The sequence below is a fragment of the Pseudorca crassidens genome, chromosome 4 (genome assembly GCF_039906515.1).
Source record: "Pseudorca crassidens isolate mPseCra1 chromosome 4, mPseCra1.hap1, whole genome shotgun sequence".
Classification (NCBI taxonomy): domain Eukaryota; kingdom Metazoa; phylum Chordata; class Mammalia; order Artiodactyla; family Delphinidae; genus Pseudorca; species Pseudorca crassidens.
In genome coordinates this window covers 106268767-106282579 of record NC_090299.1, presented here as the reverse complement: position 1 = coordinate 106282579, position 13813 = coordinate 106268767, and the positions used below count along the sequence as shown (strand labels likewise).

At 42.3% G+C, this 13813-nt stretch overlaps 1 protein-coding gene and 1 long non-coding RNA gene across 12 annotated transcripts in view; one reads left to right on the top strand and one right to left on the bottom strand.

The window, feature by feature from the left end:
* Positions 1–4541: 4541 nt before the first annotated feature.
* LOC137223791 (uncharacterized) lies at positions 4542–12254 on the bottom strand. 4 transcript variants are annotated; one of them, XR_010943066.1, is made up of 4 exons: positions 11430–11933; positions 8620–8750; positions 7271–7516; positions 4542–5823 (listed from the first exon to the last, which is right to left on the bottom strand). It is a non-coding gene; the product is annotated as an uncharacterized lncRNA (long non-coding RNA). The 4 variants fall into 4 exon arrangements; XR_010943067.1 differs by lacking the exons at positions 8620–8750; positions 11430–11933 and adding an exon at positions 11940–12254; XR_010943065.1 differs by lacking the exon at positions 8620–8750.
* Positions 12255–12350: 96 nt separating this feature from the next.
* The window catches only part of ANKRD17 (ankyrin repeat domain 17), a 163841-nt gene continuing 162378 nt past the window's right edge, over positions 12351–13813 (top strand). For all 8 annotated transcript variants that reach the window (XM_067736247.1, XM_067736241.1, XM_067736240.1 and 5 more), the window contains exon 1: positions 12351–12907. In XM_067736247.1, the coding sequence (XP_067592348.1) occupies positions 12500–12907 (408 nt within the window). In that variant the 5' untranslated portion in view covers positions 12351–12499. The remainder of the gene's footprint in view (positions 12908–13813) is intronic.

Sequence of the window (13813 nt, the reverse complement as noted above, 5' to 3'; positions counted from 1 at the left end):
TTTTTGTTTGTCTAAGAAAGTGTTTCTCCTTCACTTGAATGATAATTTTGTGGGGTACAGAATTCTAGGTTGGTGTTTTTTTCCTCTCAATGCTTTAAATATTTAACTTCACTCTCCTTTTGCTTGCATGGTTTCTGAGGAGAAGTTAAATGCAATTCTTATCTTTGCTCCTCTATGGGTAAGCTATTTTTTCCCTCTGGCTTCTTTCAAGATTTTTTCTTTAACCTCTGATTTTCTTAAGTTTGAATATGATATGCCTAAGTGTAATTTTTTTGCTTTGTTTTTGGTTTTGTGTGTGTGTGTATGTGTGTGTGTACGTTTTGTTTTGGCATTTATCTGCTTAGTGTTCTCTGAATGTTTTGGATCTGTAGTTTGGTGTCTGACATTAATTTGGGGGAAGTCCTCAGTCATTATTGCTTCAAATATTGTTTCTGTTGCCTGCTTTCTTTTCCTTCTGGTATTCCCATTACATTCATATTACACTTTTGTAGTTCTCCCACAGTTCTTGGATAGTCTGGGATGGGGTTTTTTTTCAGTTTTTTTCTCTTTGCTTTTCAGTTTTGGAAGTTTCTATTGTTATATCCTCAGGTTCAGAGATTCTCTCCTCAGCTGTGTCCAGTCTCCTACTGAGTCCAACAAAGACATTCTTTATTTCTGTTAGAGTTTCTGATCTCTTCTGTTTCTTTTTGATTCTTTCTTAGAATTTTCATCTCTCTGCTTACATTATCCATCTGTTCTCATGTGTTGTCTACTTTGCCCAAGAAAGCCTTTAGCACATTCATCATAGATTTTTATTTTTATTTATTTTTAATTAATTTTTATTGGAATATAGTTGCTTTACAAAGTTGTGTTAGTTTCTACTGTACAGCAAAATGAATCAGCTACACAAATACATATATCCCCTCTTTTTTGGATTTTCTTTCCATTTAGGTCACCACAGTACATTAAGTTCCCTGTGCTATACAGTATGTTCTTATTAGCTGTGTATTTTATATGTAGTATCGATAGTGTATATGTGTCAATCCTAATCTCCCAATTCCTCCCACCCCACCGTTTCCACCTTGGTATCCATACATTTGTGCTCTACGTCCGTGTCGGTATTTCTGCTTTGCAAATAAGATCATTTATACCATTTTTCTAGATTCCACATATATGTGTTAATATACAATATTTGTTTTTCTCTGATTTACTTCACTCTGTATGACACTCTGTAGGTCCATCCACATCTCTACAAATGACCCAATTTCGTTCCTTTTTATGGCTGAGTAATATTCCACTGTATATATGTGCCACATCTTCTTTATGCATTCGTCTGCTGATGGACATCTAGGCTGCTTCTGTGTCCTGGCTATTGTAAATAGTGCTGCAATGAACATTGGGGTGCATGTGTCTTTTTGAATTATGGTTTTCTCAGGGTATATGCCCAGGAGTGAGATTGCTGGGTGATATGGTAGTTCTATTTTTAGTTTTTGAAGGAACATCCATACTGTTTTCCATAGTGGCTGTATCAATTTCTTCATAGATTTTTTAAATTCCTGGTCTGATAATTTCAACACTCCTGCAAGGACTCTAGTTCTGATAACTGTTTAGTCTCTTCAAACTATGTTTTTTGCCTTTTAGTATGCCTTGTAATTTTTCATTGAAAGGTGGACATGATGTACCAGGTAAAAGGAATTTTACTTCCTCAGGAAAGCTCTGCCCTCCCAAACAAAACACAAGTCCCTAGGTCAGGTTTCCCTTGTAGCAGTTATTTTATTTGTATATCTCTCACACCACACTAGACTATATTTTTCAAGGTATAAGGGCCCATGTTTGTGTTGCTCACCATTTTCTTGCCTAACATAGTGCATGGTGCATAGTGGGTAGGCAACACATACTTGGTGAATGAATGAAAATCCATTCTAATTTTGCATAAATTGTCCGTTTTCAACTCAAATTCAAAAAAAAAACACACACAGAAACAATAGCAACAACAAAATAAAAACAGGTTAGGGACAAGTATAACGGAATAATACTGTGCATAAGAGAAAAAAATTTGTGGAAACTATGAGGAATTGGAAGACAGCATTATCTTGTGTAAAGGCATTCAAAATTCAAATAACTTTGTAATGCTGTGAGGACAAAAAAAAGTATGTCCATATACCAGTTTTGATTATAGGCTGTCAGTTTGCAGTGCTTGCCTTAAATAAATTGATATATCCATTATATATTCACTATTGGTTATAGGCTGCCAGTTTGCAATGCTTAAGTTGATATATCCATTATATATTCAATACAAATGGCATTTAATGCCCTGAGAATATGCTCACATATACTAAGTAAAACAAAAACAAAAGCACGCTAAACAAGCAGCAGCAGCATTCTCGTTTTATTTAAAAATACACCTAGGGCTTCCCTGGTGGCGCAGTGGTTGAGAATCTGCCTGCTAATGCAGGGGACACGGGTTCGAGCCCTGGTCTGGGAGGATCCCACATGCCACAGAGCAACTGGGCCCGTGAGCCACAACTACTGAGCCTGCGTGTCTGGAGCCTGTGCTCCTCAACAGGAGAGGCCGCGATAGTGAGAGGCCCCCGCTTGCCACAACTAGAGAAAGCCCTCGTGCAGAAACGAAGACCCAACACAGCAAAAATAAATAAATTAATAAACTCCTACCCCCAACATCTAAAAAAAAAAAAAAATACACCTAAAAAACACTGAGAAGAGTTGGATTAAAATGTCATCAGTGGCTATCTCTAGCTGATGGAATTAAATGTTCCTGTGTGTGTGCTTTTCTATATTTTGTTAACGCTCTACAATGAATATGTATTGTTTTTGTATCCAGAATTAAATTGTTTTTACAAGGTAGAGAATTAACTTGGGTGGCAATGTAGAGGATAAAATGGAGTAGAGTAGGATCAGAGGCAGAGAGATTAATAGACTTTTGCAATAGAATGGATGAAAGATGGTAGAAGTCAAATTAAGGCAGTGGTTGTGAGGCAAAGAAAGTAATTAGGTAGTAAGAACATAGAACATAGAACGAATGAATAGGATTTGGTAACCTTGGATCCATTTAGGTTGGAGATAAAGGCTAAGGAAACATTAGTTTAAACACTGTAATTCCATTGGTAACCCTGGATCTATATGGGTTGGGGTGGAGATAAGGGATATGAATTCATTAGTCTTATATATGGTAAATGAAATTGTGAACTTAAATGGGATTCCTTAGGGACAGTATATAAAATAGAAATAGGGCAATGGCCAGAATCATGGGGAACTCTTAATATTTAAGAACCAGATAGAGGAAGAAAGGCCTATAAAGAATAAGCAGGATTGATTAAAAAGGTAAAGCAACTAGGTTATCATGGAAACTAAAGGAAGGAAGGAAGGAAGGAAGGAAGGTTCAAGTAGGAATTGGTCAATGATGCTAGTGGAGAAAGCAACGTGCTTGCTTCTGAAGTTTGCTCCCTGTGAAAGGACCTCAATTAGTTCTGGGTCTTCCTCTACACTTGGGGAGATTGAGTGACTTATAAAATTAGTAAATTTGTGAAGAATGTTTGATTTAGCTTTGTCTTCCAACCTCAAAGAACAAGGTTGTCCAGAGACCAAATTCCCATTTGATCCTCCATGCTGTCCCTGTCAAGTGTTGTTGCTAGGAATTGGAGGTATAAATCTGCCTAATTCTGGGGATCAGTTGGCAGGCCGATTTGGTTTTCCCACTACGCAACATCAACCAACTTAACTTTATCTGTAATAAAGTGATATTTTGGCCCCCATTTCTATCCTTTGCTTTATTTCCCAAATTGTTCAGAACCTAGGCAAGAAGAGGGGGATTAGTTTACTGGGACCCACTTGGAAACTGCAACAATTGATGCCAAATTCCACACCAGGTAAGGTAGGGACTGGGAGAGGCTAATGTCTTTGGCAATTAGGAAGTAATCATAAATCACTATCTTCTTAATAAAGTCAAACAATTTTTCAAGGAAGGCAATTGAGGAAATGTCTCCATGGAGATTTTGGTGGGACAATGTTAACTACTGCCCCAATCCTTGTTTTGTAAGATTCTCTAAGAATGGGACTATGCCACCCAGGGGACTATATTAGTCAGGGATATTTTAGTTGCACATGTATAAAACGTACCTTGAAATAGCTTAAATGAGAGCAGCAGGTGTGGGAGGGAAAAAAGACAGAACTTAGTGGCCACTTAATTAATGGACAATGGGTTAGTCTACGATCCTGGATTTCAAATGCTATCTGGACTCTAGTCTCTATTGCTTATAATGCCTTGGTCTGTTTTTTCTACAGGCATACATTGCTTTGTTACATTTCACTTTACTGCATTTTGCAGATACTGCATTTTTTAAATAAAAGGTTTGTGGCAACTCTGCACTGAGCATACCTATTGGCACCACTTTTCCAATAGCATTTGTTCCCTTTGTATCTCTGTGTCACATTTTGTAATTCTCACACTTCAAACTTTTTCATTATTACTATATATGATTTGGTTATCTGTGAAACTACTTTGATGTTACTACTATGACTTGCTGAAGACTCAGATGATGGTAGCATTTTTTAGCAGTATTTTTATTTAAGGTATAATGCTTAAACATGCTTAAGACATAATGCTTTAATATGTTTAACACATAATGCTATTGCATACTTAATAGACTAGAGTATGGTGTAAAAATAACTTTTGTAAACACTGGGAAATCAACAAATTCGTGACTCACTTTATTGATATTTGCTTTCTTGTGGTAGTCTGGAACCGAACCTGCAATACCTCCAAGGAACACCTGTATGTGGTTAGGTAGGTTTGCTCCCTGTTGTGCCAAAGATGGTAAGTGGCAGCTCTAGCCTCAGTAAAATTGTCATATATTACTCTGGAGATTGGCTTGGCTCATGTACCTATCTTTATGACAGGGGAAGTCATATAACTGACAGCTTTATTACATAAAGGATAGGAATCTCCTGAAAAGATGGACATACAAAAGTGTTGTTCACTACGTTCTACCCTTGGCTACCCGGCACCTATACTTGTGCTTTCTTCAGTACACAGAATTTTAAAAATGCCCTAGTCTAAGATAATATAATTATACCATGGACAACTGAAATACTCTCTTCTCCAACAGGAGACATGCCAAACTCTCATCCAATTTTTCCATCTTGCTCTTGGAAACCAAGAGTTCTAGGTGATATGCATTTCTTAAACCAGGTTTGAATGTAGCACATCATGGTACAGTATGATAAAGATAACTTTATTAGATATTGGTATACACTTAAGGAAAGTAAGGGCACTCTAATTAGCTAGTAGATGAGGTTCTTGGTTACTTAATACGTCCTTTTTTTTTTTGGCTGTGTTGGGTCTTTGTTGCTGCGTGCAGGCTGTCTCTAGTTGAGGTGAGTGGGGGCTACTTTTTATTGCGGTGCACAGGCTTCTCATTGTGGTGGCTTCCCTTGTTGCAGAGCAGGGGCTCTAGGTGCACAGGCTTCAGTATTTGCGGCATGTGGGCTCAGTAGCTGTTGCTTGTGGGCTCTAGAGCGCAGGCTCAGTAGTTGTGGCGCATGGGCTTAGTTGCTCCGCGGCATGTGGGATCTTCCCGGACCAGGGCTCGAACCCGTGCCCCATGCATTGGCAGGCGGATTCTTAACTACTGCGCCACCAGGGAAGTCCAGTTAATATGTCTTGAGTTTGTGCTCTGGAAGGTGCTCCCTGATCCCTTGCCCATACATAAGAGGGTACTGGAATTAAGCAATCATAGGCCTTTGTTTGCAAGACTTGGTATTTTTTGTCTATACAAGTCTCTTACAATCTTAGTTGGTTGCTGGCCACCTTGCTTTTTGGTAACTCTGGTTTAGAAACCAAAAACAGAGATGGTGTGTTAATCTGTTTTCTGTCCCTTAGCAATATGTTACAAGTTTGGAATGCAATGTCTATCCTCCAGTCAACTAAATTAACTATGTATTTCTAATTTGGCCTTTGCATCCAAAATCATAAGCTGAGCAATGAGTTTAGGGATAATGCAGCTAGGATTTATCTCTGTCCACTTGCCTCCAAGTTGCATCTCAGGGAATGGTTCCTCACAATGGGACTAATTTGTCAAACTTTGTCAGATAGGATATACACAGCAAGAGATGCATGAGGTGATCAAGAATCAGGCTTTTTTCAGGGTTCCAATTATATCTTTTACTGAGTTTTCAACTCCTTAGCTGTTTGCACTAACTTTAGCTCAGAACAGAGAATATGGGTTTTCCAAACCTGTACATTGCAGGTTTAGTTGATTCTCAGTCACATGGATTACTGAGTACATGCAGAAAGGGGGTGTCTTAGAAATATACAGTTGTTCCTCAGTACTCAAAGGTGACTGGTTCCAGGACCTGCCACAGATAGCAAAATCTGCGGATGCTTGGGTCCAGTAGTCAACCCTCCAGATCTGTGGATTCTGCATTTGCAGATTTAACCATGTATGTGGAGTCCCCCAATACTGAGGGCCACTGTATTTATTTTTAAAAATTCGCACAGTTTAAGGGTTAACTGTATTCTTTCTTCTGCATTCATATAGGCAGCTTGAACTGAAATGTATCCCTTTCTTGTAGGACCTTGCTAATGGACACACTGCAAAATCCTGACATTTTTTTACCAATTCCCCTAAAACGTTAACCTTGATATAGACACTAAGATCTAAAATTTAACAATTTGCTTGCTTGCTACAACATAGTAAATATTAACGAACCTCCTAAGCCAAGGAATCATTATCACTGTGCATGCCACCTAGACTTACCAGTTTTACATTTCAGGGTGTGTCATTTGTTGACACTGGTATTATTTTATATACTAGTCAGGAATAAAAACCCAAACCTTGCCATTTTGAGATTTCTTACTCTTTTCCAGTTTAACAGTCCGTTTGAATTTCACATCAATTTTGGATGCAAGTTCAGGGAATTCAAAGTTTAACATATTATTAGGCTTTTCTCTCTCTCTAAGATTTTATCTGGTTGCTGGAGGTAAGTCCTTCACTACCATAGCATTGCTGGAGGGGCATCTGGCCTGCTTGCTGTCTAAATATGTTGCTGTAAGGTCTATTGTTGATACAATTTGCAATCTATTCTCTCAAAATGTGATTGTTTTTCCTCTGCCCTTACTTTAGAATTTATGGGTGTTAGTGTCTTTTCAATAGGATCCTCTATCCAACCCATGGATTCATACCACAGCCTGTGCCATGAGTTTCAATCACCCTGTACTGCAGCAAGCCTGTGTAAAGCGATTGCGCTCTTACTGTGAATCAAATTTACATACCTCTTAAGGAATTCTGTATCTCCTTTTCAGTTCAGTGTAGTCAAGGAACATGCAGGAGTGGGAGTGGTTATCAATGCTGCCTGGCCATCTGCTTAAACATATTATGTTGCCATTTCTACTTGATTGTAGTTGCCTGTGTTGGGCAAAGTTCCAGGTGGGAAACAGGGCCCAAGCCACAAGCTCCCTGTTTTTGAATTCCGAAGTCTTCCTGGCAGTGTCTATCCCTTAACCCTTAGGGTTTCAACTCTGAGGAGAGAGCCAAGAAATATGTCTCAATTCATGAGCACTTTTTTCCTCTTGCAATACCATCAAGACTGCCTCTACTGTCTTGTAATGATTTCTTTCTCAGACATGTTCGTGCCACATGGTGACCAAAGGCCACAGATAATTTAAGCTTTTGCTTAACTTCAGCCAGAGTGAGGTGCCTCTTTCTTAATAATGCTAGCCAAAATGGTGAGGTTGTCTCTGATTGGCTCCTTTTGTTAACCTGCCCATTCCTAAACCAATCCCTATGACTGAGGAATTATGGTACTTTGGTTGGCTTGATTCATGGGCCCACTCCTGTGGTATGGGAGTTAAGACCAGGAAATGGATGGTTGCACCTGGAGAAACAAGGGTAGATCTACATTAGTTAGGACAAATTCTCAAATATCAGTGGGTCACACAAAAGAATGCATAAGAGGGGCTTCCCTGGTGGCACAGTGGTTGAGAATCTGCCTGCCAATGCAGGGGACACGGGTTCGAGCCCTGGTCTGGGAAGATCCCACATGCCACGGAGCAACTAGGCCCATGAGCCACAATTACTGAGCTTGCGTGTCTGGAGCCTGTGCTCCGCAACAAGAGAGGCCATGGTAGTGAGAGGCCCACGCACTGCGATGAAGAGTGGCCCCCACTTGCCGCAACTAGAGAAAGCCCTTGCACAGAAACGAAGACCAAACACAGCCATAAAAAAATTAATTAATTAATTAATTAAAAAAAAAGAATGCATAAGAACTCTAACACAAGTTAATAGGCAGGCAGCTATCCTCCAAGTGAAGATTCAGGAAACCAGAGTCCTTCCACCTTGTGGCTTCGCCATCTTCTACACATGGCTTCCAATACAAATGCCTTAAGTTGCTGGGGAATGGGAGATGCTGGAGAACTTTTCATGTGATATCTTTTATGGACCAGAGATGCAATAGGAGCTCATCACTTATACTCACATTCCACTAGTTAGAATCTAATTGGCACATCTAACTGGGAAGCCTAATTGCAAAGGAGGCTGGGAAATGTAATCTAACTCTGTGCCCAGAAGAAGAATCTAGTGTCTGCAAGAGTCCACTATTCTGATCACTAAATATCCATTTTACCTCTCTTCCCAAACAAAGAACACATCCTACTCCAATAAAGACAACCTAGAAGTTCTATCCAGTTACTAGGTCGGGCTTAAAGTCTAGTTTTTAGGTAATGTGCAGTCCTCTCCATTAGGTCCAGATACAACCTATGAATTAAAAAACACAAGTTATCTCTAATATCACCCCAAATTCCAGGAAACATATTGTACAGTGGTAGATCAGAAACAGGTAACTACAATATGCTCTCATTAGGAAAAGAGAAAACTGTGAGACACTAGGCAATATAGATACATAACAATGATGAAATACTGAGCAGGCATTTTGTGGTCCATCTGCTGTGAGTGGAGGAAATTTTGATGAGATCGCAATTTAGTTTTGGAGGGGAATTTGTCCTCTGTCTTCTGTATGGCCCAATACTGGCCTCTGAAATGTTTTCTGCCCATTATTACCCATGGCCACGTCCTATGTGAGTATTGGGGAGTTGTAAAGCATTTATGCTCTATTTTCTACTTATGCAAGTTTGGGATGGAACAGCTGCCTCAAGGTTTTAACACTTGAACAATATTTGAATCAAGTTCATAATTTGATCAGTAATAAAATTCCTTCAAAAATTTAGTCCTATGATCTATTTGCCTCCAGTAACTACACCCAATTTATTCCTTTGCTTCCTTGCCCCCGTGTCAGTTTCTCAAGAACTTCATCCCAGCCTCCTTGAGGCCATCGAAAATAACAGCCTTGGATGGAAAGGCCAAAGCCTTGATCTGATTTTTGTTCTGGCACTAAATCTTGGGAGGACTGTACTCAAGGCCTCTTCTAGTTTCTTTTTTTTACTGTTCCAGGTCAAGAATTCCAAATATTCCTATGCACTTTCATTTCTGCAACTGTTTCCTGAGCTTATCTCTTTAGCAAAGTCTTGCTAAAAGTAAAATGCTAAAATGCAAAATACAGTATTACTTATACTCTTTTGAACTATTTCCTCTTATTATTGAGATTGTACTGAGCTACAGTCTCAATAGGTAGGTAATAGTTTTACCCCCCATTTTGCCACTGCGAAACATGGGTCTCCTTCCAGCCTCTGATACCAGTTTCTCCAACATCTGCTGCATCATCAGTAAGCCAATACTGCATATTTTATAGCATAAAAATATGGGGTACTGCCTAAGCAGTACCCCACTTCCAGCACCAATTTCTAGGTTAGTCATAGTCATTCTAGCTCCTGTAACATATGAATTCTCAAATCTCAATTTTCTCTCTTACAGGAAGTCCAAAAAGCAGTGTTTCTAATTTGGAGGTGTCTGTCTTCCAAGTAGTAATTTAGCCATTCATGCTCCTTCTCTCTTCTGGCTCTGGCCATCTTTAAAATACAGTTTTTAAGATCACCATACTCACTAGCTTCAAGTTGATGGACAAAGAGTGAAGATGGAAGGACTTCATTAAGCCTGAAAATGAGAATGTCACTTCCTTTTACACTTCACTGGCTAAAAGTCATTCAAATGACCACAAATAACTAAAGGGAAGTTGGGATATTTAGTCTAGCTGTTTGCCCAGGAAGAAGAAATAAGTTTCATGAATGACTAATCAAGTCTCTGTTACAAGGTTCTAAAAGGAAAAAAAATGCTACATAAAAAGAACAGAAAGTCACTCCAGGGTCTTTGTCCATTCTAATAGGTGTGACCTTATTCTAATAGTTCCAACAAAATAATCATTTCCCTATTATATAAAAGAGTAAGAATTCACTTTGTTGTAAATAATGGGATTACTTCAAACAGAGTATTTGTGATAGTGTGATAGGTACATAAGTCAGACTGCAGAGGGTTAATAAGTGAAATTCAGATAACAAAAAGAGACATTGAATGTAGAATACTCTTTAAAGCTTGGTTGTGAAGGAAAGGAAACACAGTGGAACCACAAATGTAGAGGATTGAAGACAGAAAATAGAAGAGAACTCAGGGATTGGAACTAGAGTACAGACGGATAATTCATCTTATATAAGAGCTGGGAGTGTCTCATTCCTCTGATATTGGAGGAAAGGAAAGATCCAGAAGTACCTAAGTTTCTAGCATTTGGAAAATTGAAGGAGTTTGTGACTAATAGCATTGATCTTCTTGTGAAGTTTGAAGTAAAGTCACATAATGAAATGTGGTTGGGATTTAAAGACTGCAAAAGTATTCTGGTGGGAAGGGAGAAAAAGGTGCTGAAGAATATATAAGTAGGAGGTTAAGACATAAATCTGTAGTGTTAAGATACATAATGTAGTGTACTGTTCTGCACAGAACTTAGCAACCGCTGTAGGAGAGGAACAGGCAGATGATTAGCACTTCGTGTGTATATTTACTATAACACTTATTACACTGTAAAGCCCCAGGAAGCAGAGACTTAGATTTTACAAACTATGCACACAGTAGGCACATGATGAATTTTTGCTTGAATGAATTGATTCAATCATTGCCAATTCTGCCATAGTACTCTGTAGAGTACTGGCAACTGCCCACATTTCATATGGTATGCCAATGCTAAAAAGAAAAAAAAAAGGCTAAAAAAATTCAGGCATACTCAGCTAAACTTAGCAGTCTTAAAACGGCAACTATGTCAGCTGAGACATACTTTTTATCTTGTGCCAGTACATCTTTCTTTGATGTTTCCTTCATTTTCCTTATGCTACTGTGTTATTGAACCTGAAAGGGATAAATCTAAGTTCAATAAGCTACGTTATTATTCCAAAAGTCCTGAAAGTTCTTCAGACACCTACAACTGAACTCACAACCCCCATCACAATATTCCTTTCAAGAGATTCACAGACAAGGATGACTACTTATGATGCTTACTTCACAGATAAAAAGCTGAGTAGGTGAGGGGTGGAAGGACAAAATCGGGGTCATTCACTGAATCGTCAGCAGAGTCTGGCACAGATTCTGCTTCCTTCTCCTGTTTTCTCCCCTTGGAAACTTCAGAGTTGTAGTGATCTCAGACTTCACTTAGTCGAACTCCTTTATGTTACACAGGTGTAAACTCAGGTTCAGGAAGTCTGACCCAAGACTTAGTCAAAGTGGGCTCTTTCCTTTACACGACGCCATCTCTCAAGATCCACAGCCCTAACTCACCATTTGGCGGTAGAAAAAAATGGCCAGAAACGAAACTACGTACAAGAGTCCAGAACCAGGCTCCACCTCCCGGATCAGGCAGTCCGGGCCTCCAGCTAACAAAGCGTCTGGTCCGTGCTTCGGTATGGGTTCCCCACCTGGCCCAGGCTGCTCCTCTCCAGCCTGCCCGCCAGCCCCCAGCACCGCAGCACTGCCCGCCCGCGGGGGCCCAAGTCCCGACCCTCGAAATCTCACTTTCGTGTTTCGGCCACCCGCGCGCCACCGCTCAGGCGACGACTGATGGCGTCATCCGTACTTCCGCCTGCGGCTGCGTTCTAGTCATCAGCGAGGAAGGAAGAAGGGAGGTCTGAAGGGCTGTGTGCGGGGGAAATAGCGAGGAAAGAGAAGCAATCCGGGTGTAGCGGGCGCTACGGCAGTAACCGCGGCCCTCCTCTGTCCCTGGCGTCCCCCCATCGGAAGTCGCCCTAGGCACACTTCCCCCGACTCTGGGTAGTCTCCCCTCCGCTTGATCTCCCGACACCCCGGTCTCCCTCTTCGCCTCTAACCACCCCCTCCTAGCTCCCTCACGCTCCCTCCCTCTCCCTCCCTCCCATCGTCAGGCTCCCCGCCCTTAGTATCGCGAGACGAGGTGAGAGCTGGCGGAGCGGCGGCGGCGGCGGCAGCAGTAGAGGTGACCGAGGCGGTGGCGGCGGAGGCGGCACCGAGCGCTGTGTTGGTCCCGGTGCGGCCGAAATCGCGGTAGAGCGTAGCCCCCACGCCCCTCCCCCGTCCGCGCCCTCCCTCTTTCCCCGGAGATGGAGAAGGCTACGGTTCCGGTGGCGGCGGCGGCGGCGGCAGCTGAGGGAGAAGGGAGCCCCCCGGCGGTGGCGGCTGTGGCGGGCCCCCCCGCGGCTGCACCGGCGGCGGAGGTCGGCAGCGGCGTTGGCGGCGGCGGCGGCAGCGGGGCTTGCTCGGCCTCGTCTCCTCGTGGGATGGTGCGAGTCTGCGACCTGCTCCTGAAGAAGAAGCCGCTGCCGCAGCAACACCACAAGGCCAAGCGTAACCGGACTTGCCGACCCCCCAGCAGCAGCGAAAGCAGCAGCGACAGCGACAACAGCGGCGGCGGTGGAGGCGGCGGCGGAGGCGGCGGCGGCGGCGGCACCAGCAGCAACAACAGCGAGGAAGAAGAGGACGACGACGACGAGGAAGAGGAGGTTTCTGAGGCAAGGGCCTGGTTTCAAGGGAAGGAGGGAGGAAGGGAGCGTAAAGGGTAGGGGCCAAAGGTGGGAGGGGACTTGCGGTGGGACAGATTCCTGTGGGCTTGATCTGTCTTAGGGGCCAGGCTTTCCACTGCCCCCTTTCTTTCCCCGGCCGAAATTGTGAGGTGTGGACATGTGGGGGAGGGTAGCTGACACGTGGGGGTGGGAGGACCACGGAGTGCACAGAGTTGGTGAACAGCACGTTACCCTGGCATGGTTCACTCGGTTTAGGATGGGGGGAATCGCTTAGATTCCCTCTTTGCCCAGCCGGCGGGGTCGGCCTTGGGCCAGTAGGGCCGTGTTACTCCTGGGGCGGGGGCGGGACCAAAGCTGGAGGGGTGAGATAATAGGTAGATGAGTCTCGTGAGGAACGACTAGGAGGTTGGTACATTTCTCCCACTTGTGAGGTGGAGGGGAGCAGTTTTGGGGGGAGGCAAGGTTGTAATGGACTCAGAGCTAGGTATTTGTGTACGTGAGAGACACGTGAGAAGCTGTACTTTTCCATACTGTTCTGCTGCAGGTTTTTTTTTTTTCATAACTATTGTGGCTGCTGAAGTAACCTTCACTTCCTCAATCTCTCAAGGATTTTGGATGAACTGATCTTATGTCCATATACATTTATATGTAACTCGGTGGATGAAAAATATGTTTGATCCTTACATGTACATACTGTTACATTTTCAAATGCTTCCTTGGTGAGGAAGAATTAAGCTAGGCCCTGTTGCTTTCCACATAACGTCAGGCAGCTGAAGAGTCTGCTTTGGAGCCAGGCTTGGTTGTGGTGAGTTGGAATAGGAAGGCCTCTTGGTTTGTCCTAGTGATCTGGTTTCATAATAACTGTTTATAATTTTTCCTGGGTCCACAGACAGG